At 42.5% G+C, this 17,339-nt stretch overlaps 1 protein-coding gene across 2 annotated transcripts in view; it reads left to right on the top strand.

Annotated features, from left to right (window-relative positions):
* The window catches only part of syne3 (spectrin repeat containing, nuclear envelope family member 3), an 81,220-nt gene that overhangs the window by 30,728 nt on the left and 33,153 nt on the right, over positions 1–17,339 (top strand). For both annotated transcript variants that reach the window (XM_074659954.1, XM_074659955.1), the window contains exons 7-12: positions 2,066–2,202; positions 8,582–8,756; positions 12,575–12,757; positions 14,340–14,483; positions 15,120–15,254; positions 15,421–15,582. In XM_074659954.1, coding sequence (XP_074516055.1) covers positions 2,066–2,202; positions 8,582–8,756; positions 12,575–12,757; positions 14,340–14,483; positions 15,120–15,254; positions 15,421–15,582 — 936 coding nt within the window. The remainder of the gene's footprint in view (positions 1–2,065; positions 2,203–8,581; positions 8,757–12,574; positions 12,758–14,339; positions 14,484–15,119; positions 15,255–15,420; positions 15,583–17,339) is intronic.

Raw genomic sequence — 17,339 nt, 5'->3', positions numbered from 1 at the left:
AAAAATTTGCCAAAATGCTCCGTCAATGGTAAACAGTGTATTCTCCTGTTGGTGTTGACTCTTGTTTTGAGTTGTTTGGTGGATTGGATGATTGAACTCTCTATCAGTAACAAGGAACAAACAAGACATATTGGCTATTTTACACTTTATTCATTTAATACACCGTCAGGAGCCTCAGTAGCGGTGGAAGATCCATACGCAGCCACAACAGCCTGGCACCTCCTCCTCATGCTGGTCACCAACCTGGTCACACGTTGCTGTGGGATGGCGTTCCATTCCTCAACCAGGATTCGTTGCAGGTCAGCCAACGAGGTTGTGTTGGTCACTCTAACGCGTATAGTACGCCAAACCTGATCCCACATGTTGAATTGGGTTGAGGTGTGGACTCTTGGCAGGCCGTTCCATTCTCTCTACTCCCACATTGTGGAGGTAGTCTGTGATAACCCTGGCTCTGTGGGGGCGAGCGTTGTCATCTTGGAGGATGAAGTTAGGTGCCAGATTGTGGAGATATGGGATCGCCACTGGCTGCAGAATCTCATCCCGATATCTCACTGCATTGAGATGGCCTTCAATGATGACAAACCTTGTTTTGCCAGTGAGGGAGATGCCGCCCCACACCATGACACTGCCCCCACCAAAAGCTGTTACTCCATCGGTGCTACAATCAGCATAGCGTTCTCCGCATCGTCTCCATACTTTGACCCTGCCGTCCAACTTTCGCAGACAGAACCTGGACTCATCACTGAACATGACATTCCCCCACATGTTCAGGTTCCATTGTCTGTGTTGTCGACACCAGCGCAAACGGGCCTGACGGTGAAGGGTAGTCATTGCAGGCTTCCTGGTAGCCTTATGAGAATACACTGTTTAGAGCATTTTGGCAAATTTTTCTTGGGCGCTACCCACATAATCAGCTGTGCTGCTCATCCCACAAATGCATGATCCTTACAAGTTGGACATCATTGCGAAGGTAAAGAAACAGGCTTTCCAATGATGTAAAATACAATGACCATTAGCATTGTAACAACAGAGAAATAATCGACCAAACACAAGTTTCCAAACTTTGTTTTTCCAGTTTATATATATATATATATATATATATATTTTTTTTTTATGAGCATTGTTGAAGGAACCTGAGACCAAAGATTTTCATTGCCAATGACTGCTTTGCTGGAATTGACAAATGACAAATAAAGAACCTTGAACCTTGAACCTAATGGGCTGTTGGAACAATGGCATGGCAGCGTTAATACAGTATTGGGTTTTAATTGATTTACTCAAGGAGCAGTCATTTTGTTACAGGTTTGTTGACATTTCTCTAGTTCTTTCAACCAACTGAGAGATATTGTAGCTGTCAGGAATTCCCAAGATCTCCAAATCAGAATTAACACAATTAACAATTAATTGTCTGAATGATACAACGTGGACATGGCATTAAGTAGTATAGACAATGGCTTAGTGAGTGTGCAACCAGTGGGCTAGTGAAGTCAAAGCAGAAGTGGCTTAAACCTGCATTCTCTCTAACAGCCAGCAGGGGGCGACTCCTCTGGCTGCTAAAAGAAGTCTGATTGAATAGAAGTCTATGAGAAAATGAGCCTACTACTCTCTTGATTTATTACCTCAGTAAACATTGTAAACATGAGTTTATGGTCTCAATCTCTAGTTTCAAGTCTTCTTCAATACAGCATGATGTTCATTTAGTAAATGATGGTCCCATTGAGAGTCAGATAGACCATAAAGCAGGGGATGCTTTAGGGCGGGGCTACCTTGTGATTGACAGGTCGCTACCACGGCGTTGTCCTGTCTGGGAGTTGTCCGTGTTTTCGTCTCAGAACTTTAACCCTTTCACAGTGTGTTTTCACTTCTGGTTGCAAGAAAACAACATGGCGACAGCCAAAAACATCCACACCAATCCCCAAACCAATGGGTGAGGTCACGGTGACTACGTCCACTTCTTATATACAGTCCATGAGTGCAACTCGGGTGTCTGTGGTAAAGATCACACCGTTTGGTATTCTGCTGTTGTGTCTTGAGCTTACTTTTGTTCCATGTTTGTGTCTTGCAGGGTGTGAGGAACACTCTGGCAGGGGAGGAGTCCCAGGTGGAACTACTCAAGGCTCAGCTCAAGGAGCTCTTCAGGTTCTCAGAGGACTCGCGCCACCTCTCTGACGATGTCCTGGCTGTTGTCAAAGAACATCAAAGGTATGTGACAGGAAGCCCACCGCTGTTTAAAAACCCTGAAAGTGAAAACCTCGTGGACCATATGTAGGCCACATAATACCTGTAAGTATTTCATGTCAAAACACACATGTGAATTCCTGATACACAGGCTCAGACATGAAGAATTTGAATACACTAATAAATCTAGTAAATACCTTGCAAATCAAATAAAACAAAATCTAGAAAATAATAAGTATGTAGTATAGTATATACGTATGCAGCATGGCCATTTTCAAAGGGGTCCCTTGACCTCTGACCTCCAGATATGTGAATGTAAATGGGTTCTCTGGGTACCCACGAGTCTCCCCTTTACAGACATGCCCACTTTATGATATTCACATGCAGTTTGGGGCAAGTCATAGTCAAGTCAGCACACTGACATGATTGGAGCATATTGTTTTATGCTAAATGCAGTACCTGTGAGGGTTTCTGGACAATATCTGCCATTGTTTTGTGTTGTTCATTGATTTACAATAATAAATATATACATACATTTACATAAAGCAGCATATTTGTCCACTCCCATGTTGATAAGAGGATTAAATACATCTCCCTTTAAGGTACATTTTGAACAGATAAGAAATGTATGATTAATTTGCGATTAATCACTATGGACAATCATGTGATTAATCACAATTAAATATTTTACTCATTACACATCTTTGACATATCTTCTTGGTGTCATTCCCCGACCTTTTCCAGAAGTATTGGGCGTAATCGCTTTCTTGAATATCTACAAGTCAAATCTTTCCATTCAATCTAAATGAAATGTTCTACCTGCACGTTTTTAAGGATGCACATGCACACCACGGACATGAGGTTGATGGGATACACTTTTTTACAGTGTTTAGACAGATTATCCTGTTAGCAGGCCCTGGGGCAACATTGAGCTGTTGAGCCTCAATTAAAGCCCTGTTTCTCCTCTCTGTGTAGTTTCTCTATGTTGGAATACTATCTGGCCCCAGGTTGTAATGTGATAAGCATAAAACTAGATTATGTACCAGGGACGCTCATCAAGGTCAGGTAAACCGAGACCCAGTCGACAAGGGGTATGGGGCCACGGGGCATTTGCCCATGTTATTGCATATTAACAGTTAGTGGCGGTAATACAACAATGAAAGAGGAGAAGAAGATCACAAGCCAATGCAAACAAAGTAGTTTTTTAAAATGAAAAAAAAGCTAATATTTCACATGGTAGGAAATGTTTTCAAAACTGATAATGATATCTAGGAGTGCTTGGGTAATATACAGTCCAGAAACAGCATCAGATCATGATTAAATGTGCTTCTCTTGTCTTTTAACATTATAAACTACTCATAATAAGTAAATATTTCACATGTGAATTGTATTTCCCTGCCGCAGGACATCCTACTTAGCTTTTAGTGCTACTTTCAGAGATTTGTGTGGCTTAATGGAGTGCTCTAGTTTTGGATGTTTAAAATTCAGTCATGAGTTAGCTGTTTGAGCCATGTGTTCCCTTATTTGGGAGGTAATGCTATTTAAGTGGTGTTTGGTTCAAAAGCCTAAAATTACGTCACATGAAGGGACAGTTTCACAATTTGCTCTGTGACGTATAACAGACCATCAGGAGTCTCATTTGTGGATTTTGTAGCTTTAATGCCCTAATTATGTGCCGTAACCCTATTTCTTCTTCGTCTTTCCTATAGCTAACAAATACTGGTAACACTTTATTAAATGGGTCCGTTATTTCCTAATAGTTTCCAAGTAACTTGTTGAGTTTCCTGGAAAGAACTTTGTGATTTTGGGACGTAATTTTAGGGAATTTAGTTAGTTGTCCGTCTGCCCATCCATCTATCATCCATCCATCCATTCCAGTCTCTGCCACTTATAATAATAATAATAATAATAATAATAACTTTATTTATATAGCAGTTTATTAAAAACAGAGTTACAAAGTGCTGAACATACAGAAAACGGAACAAAGCAATGAAAAGATATTGAGCAAAGAGACAAAGTGTCAGGTAGCAAAGAAAGTATTACAGGTGCAATTACGAATATGAATACAAAAACAACTAGAATGGCACTTGGAGAACGCAGTCCTCTGCCAAGCTGCCCGAGTACGATGGCCCCCCCTCTCCGTTCAGCTTGCGCCATCATCCATGTGTTTTTTTGTTTATGTTGAGATCAGCTGTACGTAGCGGAGCATCGTAAAACACTTCATTCAAACTGAACAGAAACAAAATAAAACTCACCTAAACCGTCGTCGATAGTCTTTCCAACAATCACACAGGGTGCATCCCTGTTCCCCTCACTTGCGTCTTTTCCTTGCGTCTTAGTCCCTCCCACCAGGGAAGCATGGAGAGACGCAAGGAAACCATGCGAGGAGAGAGGAAACGAGGAAAGCCGTTTTAAGAGCAATGGAACGTCGTTTCCTCTGAAGCGTCACGTGAAGCGACGTCCGTTTCTGATGACAGCAGCAGCTGATCACAGCTGGATCAGCTGTCAGTCAGCTTTAACAGCTGTTTATGTTTGAACTGATCTAATACTAATAAAGACAAGTGCAAGCTGCAGTCTGTATTTCTACTGTGGACTGCTTGGAGGCTCAGGAACCATCTCTACTGGCACAATAACTTTGTATTATTTATTCATTATTAGCGTCTGTAGTTATTGATATTCTGATTGTGAGTTCATTATTTCATAACTCAGAATATGACTATGGTGTTTTTTGAACACTGGACATTATTTATTAGGCTAAAGGGAAAATGTAAATGATGTAACTCATATCAAACCCGACGTTCAGGAATGATCAGCCTCATGTGACTGAATGGAAATGACGATAAATGATGTAAAAGGTGTTTGTTGCTGACAGACAGAATCTTCTTCTCTCTCTGACTTTAAGTTAACGGGGGAAATAACAGATCATGAAGAGAAAAATCTTTCTAATAAATGCAGAAAGTTATTTTGAGTCTGTGTCAGATTGTATAAACCCCTCTCAGTGACAGACTGCTTCACTGGCGGTGTGTGAAGCAGAGATACTGCAGGTCCTTCTGCTGCTGCTCAGAGTTTCAATTAACACAGATTATAACTAGATGGTGAATCAGAAGACAACTAAACTATAAAACGTGTAATCTGTGATCTGTTTTCACTCCGGTACAAAACTCCAGTGATGTTAAGAGGTAAAGTTATTAGATCAGTCTGATCGGCAGTAGCGTCCAATCAGTAACTGATATCCAATAAGGGGGCGTGTCGGTCGGTAAAAGACTTCCGTGGAGGATACACTGGTGTATCCTCGCTCCTCCGGCATGCCTCCTCGATCCTCGCTCCTCGCTCCTCGATGCACAAATAAGAGCTTTGGAACGGTCTTCAAGATGGCGCACCAGAACAACTTCCGGTTCAAGCGAGGATCGAGGAGCGAGGAAACGAAAATTAAGAGCTTTGGCATACACCCCAAGTGTGCTTTGGTCCAACTCAACTGGAATTTCACAGAGTTTAATGTGAAAAAACGCAGAATCTACAGTTGAGCCCCCGCTCTCTCTCTGTCCCTCTCTCTGCAGGCAGAAGGAAAGAGGCAGGGTGACGCGTCATGAACACGTCATGAACACGTCATGAACACGTCATGAACACGTCATGAACACGTCATCAGTTACACTGCGCATGTCTTAAAGCCTGTGGTGTTAATGCACAGGCTGAGCGGAGTTATTAAAAAAAATTCCCGAAGCCGGCTCATGATCCGGATCGCCACCAAAATGTAATGGATTGTTCATCGTGCCACACCCCACCAAACAGTTTCATTCAAATCCATCACAGACTTTTAGAGTAATCCTCCAGACGGACAAACCAACAAACAAACTTACAAACCAACGCAGGTGAAAACCTAACCTCCATCCTAGGCCTTCAGCCTTGGCAGAGGTAATAAAAGTAATTTGAAGAACCAACAGACAATGAAATAAGTGAAAACCAAAAATAAACAAACATAAAAGCATCAAAATCAGGAATACAAAGCAGCTCTGTAAAAGTGTTTTTTAAGTAGTGATTTAAAATGGGGCACCGTTTCTGCACACCTGATCTCCTCAGGCAGGGAGTTCTAAAGTCTGGGGTCTCTAGCAGCAGATGCACAGTCACCTTTAGTTTTTAGCCGTGACTTTGGAACCGTGGCCAGGTTGTGGTGGCAGCAGGCTAAGTAAGGTCTCCCAGACGTGCCTCTCCCTAGCAACATTTTCCAGCTCCTCCTGGGGGATCCCAAGGTGTTCCCAAGCCAGATGAGATATATATAATCCCTCCAGTGTGTTCTGGATCTACCCCAGGGTCTTCTACCAATTGAACGCGCTTGAAGAAAACCTCTACAGGGAGGTACCCAGGAGGCATCCTGATCAGTTGCCCGAACCACCTCAACTAGAGTATATTTCTTCATTGAAAGAAAAGCAAAGTACGGCACTGAAGGCTTTTCTCGATGGAAAAGACTGGCTTAGGCAAGAGTTTGATTGACAGATGGTTCATCAAATCACCTACCAAGTATTTCTTGATAGAGCCTGCCCTTTTCTGAACAGTTCTAAATGACAGTTTCTCAGATGCAACCATCTGGCGCATCAGGTTATATTGGACCATGATTGGCTTCCAAACTAGTTGTGATGTCATAAATCCTGCTGATACGTCCAGGTGTTAAACTGAGATTTAAGATGAATCCCTCCTCAGCAGATGACTATGAAAACAAACTCTGCACAGTGAAGCTCCAACATCCCAGTGAAGAACAATAAGCAAAACACATGTTTTACTGGAGGGGGCTTTAATATTTGCATCCCTATAAATAACTGTGCAGTCCATGATGTTGCCTGTGACAAATGCTTCCTTTGTCAGGAGGAAATTGCGACCAAGCATGAATTAATTTGAAAAGGCCAATAATATTTTTTGTAAATAACAATGTTGCTTTACTTTTTCTTAAATGTACTCTTAAAGGTTTTCTTGTAAACAAAGTTCACATTACATTCACTGTAAAATATTTAATTGTGATTAATCACATGATTGTCCATAGTGATTAATCGCAAATTAATCACACATTTCTTATCTGTTCAAAATGTACCTTAAAGGGAGATGTATTTAATCCTCTTATCAACATGGGAGTGGACAAATATGCTGCTTTATGTAAATGTATGTATATATTTATTATTGTAAATCAATTAACAACACAAAACAATGACAGATATTGTCCAGAAACCCTCACAGGTACTGCATTTAGCATAAAACAATATGCTCCAATCATAACATGGCAAACTGCAGCCCAACAGGCAACAACAACTGTCAGTGTGTCAGTGTGCTGACTTGACTATGACTTGCCCCAAACGTCATGTGATTATCATAAAGTGGGCATGTCTGTAAAGGGGAGACTCGTGGGTACCCATAGAACCCATTTACATTCACTGATCTGGAGGTCAGAGGTCAAGGGACCCCTTTGAAAATGGACATGACAGTTTTTCTTCGTAAAAATTTAGTGTAAGTTTGGAGTGTTATTTAACCTCCTTCACGACAAGCTAGTATGACATGGTTGGTACCATTCCTGCTACGATTCCTTCGTTTTTTTTAGTTTCATATGTTAACGTATGATATGCTAACGTGTTATTATCGTAATGGAGCGTCATTAATACTATGTTCACCAACAGTCGTCACCGAGCTGCAGATAACGTTTAATGATAAGGACATTGTCACACAAAATAATAAAAAATACAAGTTTATGACAGCAGCTGTGCTATGGGATTTTCTGTTTTATATTTAAAATGAGGGATGACAGAGAGTTAGAAGCAACAACAGGGTTTTCATATTCAAGCACCGCCACAAAGCATCTGTTACCATCTAAATGAGCTGCAGTGATGCTTGTAGGACATGATCGATGTCAACAAAACAACTCTAAACTGTATTATAAATGTGGCCGCTGAAGAACAGACGCTCTGCTTCTGAAATGTCTCCAATGGACAGTGAAACTGTGACGGAGCCGTGACTCAGCCATGACTGACCCGGAGCATAGCCAGAACGTGATGCAGCTGAATGCTGTGTACATCAGAGTTATTGTAGACTGAATGTTATTGATTCATGAAGGTTTGATGCTCAACCAAAACTGTTCATATTGTTTGTGTGAGATCATTGTAAAGAGAACCTGATGAAGCCTGTGGGGAAACTTTTATTTGATGAACTAGTGAAGAATATTGACGCAAGCCTCTCACTGTGTGATGATTTACTTTGGTTTTCCTTTGCTATATATTATTTGGCACATAATTTTGTCTTTTTTAAAAATATATATATTATATGTACAACGTCCTAATCACTGCCTCGAAGGTCAGTTTTGGAATACTCGGGTTAATCTCCTTCACAGAAGTTATCTGTTGTAACTGTGCTTGTGCTCCTGTTGCAGTGTGAAAAGCAGAGCGAAGAGGCTGTGTTCAGAGTCCGAGTCAGGGCTCAGAAACATTCTCCAGGACCCGCTGCTGGTCTACGCACAGTGGAGCCACATGGTCTCTCAGGTTCTGGAGGCTTCCTCTGAGGTTACTGACTTCTCCCACATCGCCATGTTAGTCCAGAACATAGAGGTAATACACACATATTTCCTTAAAGCGGCTGTAATTGATTATTTTTATAATGACAATGTATAAAATGACAATAGCCCTTTTTACACAGAGACTTCGCAATACTGCCGTGAATCAGATCCACCATTACGCCGGTTTTGCTTTTTTACACTGTAAAACAAACAACAGCCGCATAATGTTTCCCCACTGTGCGATTTTAGATAGCACGCCGGCATTACAGGAGCAAAAGAGGCGCAACGAGTAAAAAAAACAGTGTTGGCATCTAGTGTGTAGTCCCGCCCTGCCGGCTGTTACAAAGACATTAGCCCCATTTCCAACACAGGAACTTTCCCCTGGAACTAAGAACCTTTTGAGGAACTTGTGTTTTGACCGCAGGGACCAGGATCTAAATTCAGTTCCGAGGACATTTCATGGGGCCTTTTTACCCCCAAAAAAGGCCCTGTTCGGGGGTAGTACTTTCTGAGGTACAGGAACTTTTGGGACGGAGTTTACAGGGATGACCGTCACTGATTGGTGAAACACACACACACAGCGGCGCTGCTTCAACTGTACCGCTTCATTCATAAAACAAGGAAGTCCTCTAGTATTGATTTAGGATCATTTTAGGACGAGAGGAGAACATTTCTCTTTGTTGGATAACATTAAAAGTAAAGTTAGGCTCTGCTGTCGGCTTCCCATCTCATTAAAAACAGAGAGAGAGAGATTGCAAGGGCAATAGGTAACGTGAGATGAGGACGACAGCCGGCGGTGCTGTGAATGAGAGAAAGAAAAGTTATTTTCTGATTGTTTCACGGTGTTAAAGTTCTAAATCACAAATAAATAACCATTAAACACTCAATAGATGATCTACTGAGGAGACAGACTCTTAGTTTCATTTTACTCCTCTGCATTACATTCATTACATCCAACGTTCATCAGTAAATACATGCAGCAGTAAATATCCTCGCAGTGTGACAAACCATTTATTTTATTCCAGCATGTTTTTCAGAGTAAACAGACGACACACTGAACGTCAGGCTGCAGAGTGAGTTTACTGCTGTGACCACCAGCAGCCCTCGTCTCATGTCATGTTGCTTTTTCATACGTCAGTGGACTAATTTGTCTTTAGACCACGGTGGAAACGCAGACAACAGTGGGCTGAAGGAACCCTTTAGTTCCTTGAAAAGTAGTCCCAGGAACTTTTGGTGGAAGCCCAGCTATTGATTCGGCTCCGTTACTACCTTTGCTGCCGGCTCGGTGGCTGAACAACTCTGTCCCCCCATTCTGCTTCTGTACCTTTTATACAGAACAGCAAGGTGTAATAATAGTGCAAGAGTCCGGCTTTGAACAGGCAGTGTGAAAGGGGCTGTGTAATGTGAAGGGACCTACAGAGAATTATCACCTGAATATGCAGCTCCCCTTGTCTTTATGGAACTTCATAGTGAGATTCAACTCATTGTTTAGCTGTCGGGGTGCAACCTCACTGTTTTGTTTCAGTCTCACCGGTCTCATAGCGTTGTTTTCAGTGACAAGGCTGTGATAAATCCACTGGTCACTATCTGCTCAGCAGCAGACACAGTTAGAGGCTAGTTGGTGAACATAGATGTTTCCACCAAACCAGAGCTAAACAAGAGATCTCCTCTGTGGTAGTTCCTGTTACAGTAGGTGTCTCCAGGACCACATTAACCATGATGACTCACACACAGACTCACAAGGTGAAAACAATACCAGCCACACACTGTTGCGGCCGGTAACCTCAACGCGCTCTGAGAGACAGTGGGAGCTCTGACAGAACAGAGTTCAGTCCACTCCTTTGTTGCATGTCAGGCTCAGCTTTCTCCCAAAGCTTCCTGTCTCACTCTGCTGTTACACAATCACATGAAACAATGGGGACAAACAATGTCACTTAATAACTAGTCAGGATGCAATGAGTCACCAAGAAAAAGGAGAACAAACAAGCAGCAGGGGGATGTCAGGTCAGTGAAATAACACGCCTGCTGCCCACATTTATACCCCCTTCTAAAAAAAGATCAGACAGATTTATAACTCTCCAATTTCAGGTCTACAGTAAAATGCATTTCAAAGTCTAAGCTCATGTAAGAGTTGCATCACTGTGGCAGCACTCTAAAAAATTTGTATGAAGTTCAGTATGGAGAGGTTTTCTGAAGTTGAACTTAAAATGATGTGTGAGTAACTATGTGGATTTGTATGGAATACCATTTCATTCAATGTTAAATAAATAAATACGTAAATATTAGGGCTGTCAAAGTTAACGCAATAATAACGTGTCAACTTTAACGCCACAAAACCTGGAAGTGACATTTCCAGTTTACAGTGGTTGAAGTCCCCTAAGATAAAAACCGGGGCCTCAGGGCAGCGTAAAAGTTGTTGTTGAACACAGTCTGTAACCTGGGCGGCTGCGCTAGCAGCGTTCCCGCTGGGTGGAACATACACAGCGCAGAGGATGATGTTTCCAAACTCTTGAGGCAGATAAACGGGTCTCAAGCTCACGCAGACAAGTTCAACGTCGGGGTTACAGACGGTCTGACGCATCGTGTATTGTCTACACCAGTTGTCATTCATGTGAACACAGAGGCCCCCTCCTCTGTTTATCCCCGACATCCCACTCCTGTCGGCTCGTATGAGAGAGAAGCCTTCTAGTTCACACAGGGAGTCGGGAATGTCCTGATGAAGCCATGTCTCAGTGAAGACCAACATGCATGACTCACGGTACTCGTAGCAGTACGTAACGCAGGTCCGCAGCTCGTCCATTTTATTCTTCAAGGACCTGGCGTTGCAGAGTATCATGGACGGTAGCGCCGGTCTGCTGCCTCTCCGACGGAGCAGCTTACAGACGCCTCCTCTCCGTCCTCTCCTCCAGTGGCGTTTCCCCGGCGGCCGCGGTCGAATACTCTCCGGCAGATCGGGGGGTGGCGTGTTGCCTACAGCTCGGAGAGCCAGCAGTGCGTCTCTGGTGTATGATACCACCGCCTTGTTATTTACTGCTTGGAATGTTTGGCATGGCAGAAGGAGGTAGATAAGAAGTGCCAACCAAAGTTTCTTAAGTGTAGACATTGTGCCATACATCCGCACACACAATCACATGAGAACCACAACATAAAATGTAATAAAACCTAAACTAACACTAAGATAAAAGAATAAAAAAAACTAAAAACTGCAGCGATGTACGGAGCCCGAGTCGCAGCCGTGCCGTCCCCGGAAGCTCAGGTAACTATTGAGGGACTTTTATTTCCTAAAGCCACATTTATCTTCGATGCTTGGGTTTGCGCTGGCTGAATTCAAGTTGCTACAGCTGCCAAATGAGTCCGTCTCTGGAGCCGTCGTCCGCTCTACACCCGGTGAAGTAATCTACTAGCAGCACTATTTTCCACACTACTGTATCTGGTCATATTTCCCAGAGACGGACCTCGGCTCCCCACCGGATCAGCAAACTTCCCAGCAAAGTAGTCTCCCAACAGCGGGGACTGAGGCGGAGGGATTGCGGGGGTGCACTAACTAGCTAGCTAATTCTTGTACTTTGGTCTGAATCTCTGAGATAAAAATATATCAGATGGAAATAAAAAAAATCCCCTGAAATATATAAAGTCGTTCTTTAAAAAATGTGCAAAACCTATTTATTTATCGAACTTATTTATATATTTATTGCCTCATTTATTTCATAGGCATATTTATTTATTTATTTATTTATTTATTTAATATTGTCATTGTTATTCCAGAGATTTGATTCTAAAATGAATGTAAATACACTAATATTCATATTTGCACAATCTTTGTGGATGCCTTTACTTTGGTTTTGAAGACATTTCTGTGTTTTATTGTAGCGTCTGCTGAAGGGCAGTGTCCTGCTGCAGGAGCGCCTCAGTCTGCTGCAGGTCAAGGGGGACCTGCTGGACTCTGTGTTCGGTCCTGAGAGGTCTGACGGCATGCAGGGCGAGCTGAGTGCTGCCATCAGGAACAGAGAGCTGCTGCACACTCAGCTGCTGCAGAGGAAGAGCCGACTACAGGTACCAGCATGCTACTGTCAATCATTTGGCTGTACTTCAATTTAAATGGCAGGTTTTAATACGTTTTTAATTTAAAATGATTGATGCAATCACTACTGCGTGAATAAAAATTTACTTTTAAAGAGCCAGTGTGTAACATTTCGGGGGATCTATTGGCAGAAATGGAATATAATATTCATAACTATGTTTTCATTAGTGTGTAATCACCTGAAACTAAGAATGGTTGTGTTTTCGTTAGCTTAGAATGAGCCCTTCATATCTCCATGTTTTTAGTCTAAACTACTAAAGGTCCCACTAGTGATCAGATTCAGATTAAAAATAACTTTGATGTCCCTGAGGGGCAATTTGCTTTACATACAGTAGTTTAAACAAATACATACAATATATCATACACAACACAACACACGATCCATATCTCCATATCACCATATATCTACACTGTCACTATGACTCATGGAAAAAGTAGACACAATGACATGACATCCGGAGTTATAGTCTGTTTTAAAAAACAATAGCAGATGGAACACAGGACAATCTGTGTCTATCAGTGCTACCTTTGGAGAGACTTAACCTCTGCTCTGATGGAAGCATCTGGAACTCAACATGTAAAAGATGTTGAGGGTCCAAAACAATAATCTGTGCCTTTGAGATGACCCTCAGTTCATCTAAAAGATCATCTCAGACAGTTTTACTTCCTGTTTTTTGGTCAACGTTCTTTCTCAAACAGAGAATGGGGGTGTGATTAATAGTCAGACGTAATTCATTACCATGGCAACCAGATTGCATCGTTTTCAACCCAGTTTAGATGAATTTATTGTTTATCAGACCACAAGTGAGACAAGAATTATCTCAACACACCTACTCTCTCTCACTCTATCTCGCTCACTTCTTCACCGTCTCCTCCTGGTGAGGCGGCCGTCTGCCTGCTGCTGCACTGAGGAGATGCACCGCCGTACGCCGGTCTCACCGCACCGGAGAATGGATAGACATGTTGCCGATGTCCACCGTTTGAAATGCAGTTTTGGGACATTTTTGAGGTGCAGCGTCCACCAGCACCGGCCGCTCTCGCCTCAGCACCGACACCGCACCGGGCAGCACTGGGATATGTTTATTTCTCTAACGGGACTTTTCTGTAGTTTTCTCTTGAGCTGGAAGTTGTGTGTTCCCCGTCGTTCGGATCTGTTAGAGGCCCACAAACCTCCGCTACCGGCTGCTTTCCGTTAATTTATCCCCAGCAGGAGGAGAGGGTAAAGGAGAGAGCGAGTGAGACAGACAGTCAGTGTGTTGTGTACTTTTTAAAAGTCTAGCAGCACACAAAGTTTTTTCAATTGATTGTTTTGAAAGACCAACAAAAAGAGCTTTGCAATAGTCTAATCTTTTTGAAATAAAAAGCTCTCCAGCATCTTTATAGGATAGGAACAGCTGTACTTTGGCAATGTTTCATAAGTGATAAAAAGCTGTTTTGGTCACCATCTTTATATGCAAAGTCAAATCATGGAGGTCATACTGGCTTCAATATACAGTCCAGACATGACTGGCTGTATAACAACACACTTAATGATTCTTTTTTCCCCACTCTCAGGGCTTAATCTCAAGAACCAAGGACTTTGGGGACGCCTATGAGTTGATTCGCTCCAAGCTGGACGCTCTCCGGGACCAACTGGTGGCAGCTGACGGCCTCCAGCCTGACATCCTGGCTAAGAAAAGCCAGTCAGACCAGTTTAGGGTGAGGTTAATCCCAGACTAGACCAGGGCCAAGTCAGAGTCAGTTGAACATGTCTACTGTGCACACTCTCATGTTGTAGCCTCCAGCAGGTTAAGCAGATGAGTTCGGATGCAACTTCTTGGAAGTCACGGTAGATAACCGCAGTGCAAAGATCAGGAGTGGAGGTTTTATCATATTCTAAAAAGACACCAGTGTTGATGGAAGGGTGTTTCCACAGTTGGATCCATTACGAACAACATGATTAATGCTGTGTTTTTGATTCACTACATTTACTACACATCAAGTACACTTTGCATAACAGGCATTTGTGAAAGCATGCTGTAGTGTTGTAATGTGTTTTACTTCCTTCAGGCAGCCATTGGTTTCAGCTCATTTCAGTTCACAATGAGAATGAGTCTGAAGAGACTTGAAACTTTATCGTTATCAGTGTGAACACTGTCTGCCTTTAGGGTTGTCAAAGTGATTGATTCATTCATTATAAAAGACGGTGCTGCAATATCATACTGAATATTGTAGTATCTATAGATTAGATTGTTTTTTAAACGATGCGTTGCCTGAACCGAAAGTTTACACCAAACCCGCAGTTGTGTGTTGTTGTGTTATCCCATGGCACGCTGTCCCGCTGTGTGTCCTCAGGTGATCCTGAAGGACCTGGAGGACTGTGAAGCCCACATCTCAGCGCTGGAGACTCTGGTGTCGTCCAGTCAGAGCAACAGGACCCAGTTTGAGAGGCTCTACGCTGACTGGAAACACCTGCACACAGCAGCCAGGGTAAGAGGAGAAAGAAAAGTTCTGAATCATTTCACCCACAGTTAAAGCTGCACCAATCTATTTATCATTTAGAATGAGACCTGCTGCAGATATTTTGCTAATGCATTGCAGGAATTTTCAAAATGTTTTTCCATGATTCCAGCTAATCTTTTTATTTTGTTTGCAGGTGAAGGTGAATGAGAGCGAGGGGAGCATCGCTGACCATGAGAGCTTCCACGACAGCCTGCTGAACATAGAGAAGTGGCTGATGATCATGAAGCAGAAGCTGGAGTCCTTCCACAGCCCCTCAGGACAGTGGAGCGTAGAGGGCCGCCAGCTCGAAGCTCAGGTGTGTGTATTCCTCCACCTCACAATCAGCACATTTAGAGGACATTAGTCCGCCCTTATTTATTTAAGGGTTTACATTGTGCACATTAACCCACAATAGACCCGTTTTGTCTTTTTTAGGGGGTCTAGGGGGTCTTTAGGGGGAGATAGCTGGTCAACAGTAGATGTCACATAGAAGTGATGTACATCATCTGAAAGCTGTAACCTGAAGATTAATTTGAGATGTAGCTCAGCACTGTGTGTCAAATTGTTCTAGTCATAAATAAAATCAAATAAACATGAATAAGTAAATTAATTGATCAAAAATAAATAGTGAAAGTGTATAAGGGTTTAGAACATTATGATGGCCATTCCCATGCTCTATTATGTCTCATAAGTTCTTTCAGCATTTTGGGGTTGATTTGGTGCTAAATTTAACCATTTTCTACCGCTAGAGATTTTTTTTTAAATACGTTTATTGCAAATTACTCGTGAATTATACATTCACAATATGTGCAGTATATATTTGCATTTTTTTTTTTTCCCCTAATATTTTATACACCCACACACAGAACAGAAGAGTAAGATATAAAAATGAGTAAATAGATAACTGAGGGGAAAAAAAGATAATAAAGAGGGATACATACATATACAGTGGAGGAAATAAGTATTTGATCCCTTGCCGATTTTGTAAGTTTGCCCACTTACAAAGAAAAGAACGGTCTATAATTTTAATGGTAGGTTTATTTTAACAGTGAGAGAATATAAAAAAAAAAATCCAGAAAATCACATCATATAAAAGTTATAAATTGATTTTAATTTGATTGTGGGAAATAAGTATTTGATCCCCTAGCAAAACATGACTCAGTACTTGGTGGAGAAACGTTGTTGGCAAGCACAGAGGTCAGACGTTTCTTGTAGTTGGTCACCAGATTTGCGCACATCTCAGGGGGGATTTTGGTCCACCTCTTTGCAGATCATCTCCAAATCCTTAAGGTTTCGAGGCTGTCGCTTGGCAACTCGAAGCTTCAGCTCCCTCCACAGATTTTCTATGGAATTAAGGTCCGGAGACTGGCCACGCCACTCCATGACCTTAATGTGCTTCTTCTTGAGCCACTCCTTTGTTGCTTTGGCCGTATGTTTTGGGTCATTGTCATGCTGGAAGACCCATCCACGACCCATTTTCAGTGTCCTGGCTGAGGGAAGGAGGTTGTCGCCCAACATTTCACGGTACATGTCCCCGTCCATCCTCCCTTCGATGCGGTGAAGTCGTCCTGTCCCCGTAGTAGAGAAAGACCCCCAAAACATAATGTTTCCACCTCCATGCTTGACGGTGGGGATGGTGTTCTTGGGGTTATAGTCAGCATTTCTCTTCCTCCAAACACGGCGAGTCGAGTTGATGCCAAAGAGCTCGATTTTGGTCTCATCTGACCACATCACCTTCTCCCAAGCCTTCTCTGAATCATTCAGGTGTTCATTGGCAAACAGACGGGCCTGTACATGTTCCTTCTTGAGCAGGGGGACATTGCGGGCGCTGCAGGATTTTAATCTATTACGGCGTAGTGTGTTACCAATGGTTTTCTTGGTGATTGTGGTCCCAGCTGTCTTGAGATCATTAAGAAGTTCCTCCCGTGTATTTCTGGGCTGAATCCTCACCTTTCTCATGATCATCGATACCCCACGAGACGAGATCTTGCGTGGAGCCCCAGACCGGGGGCGATTGATGGTCATTTTGTGTTTCTTCCATTTCCGAATAATGGCACCAACAGTTGTCTCCTT

Source organism: Sebastes fasciatus, chromosome 15 (assembly GCF_043250625.1).
Source record: "Sebastes fasciatus isolate fSebFas1 chromosome 15, fSebFas1.pri, whole genome shotgun sequence".
NCBI lineage: Eukaryota > Metazoa > Chordata > Actinopteri > Perciformes > Sebastidae > Sebastes > Sebastes fasciatus.
Note: the sequence above shows the minus strand (reverse complement) of the source record. Positions and strands in the feature narration are given on the sequence as shown.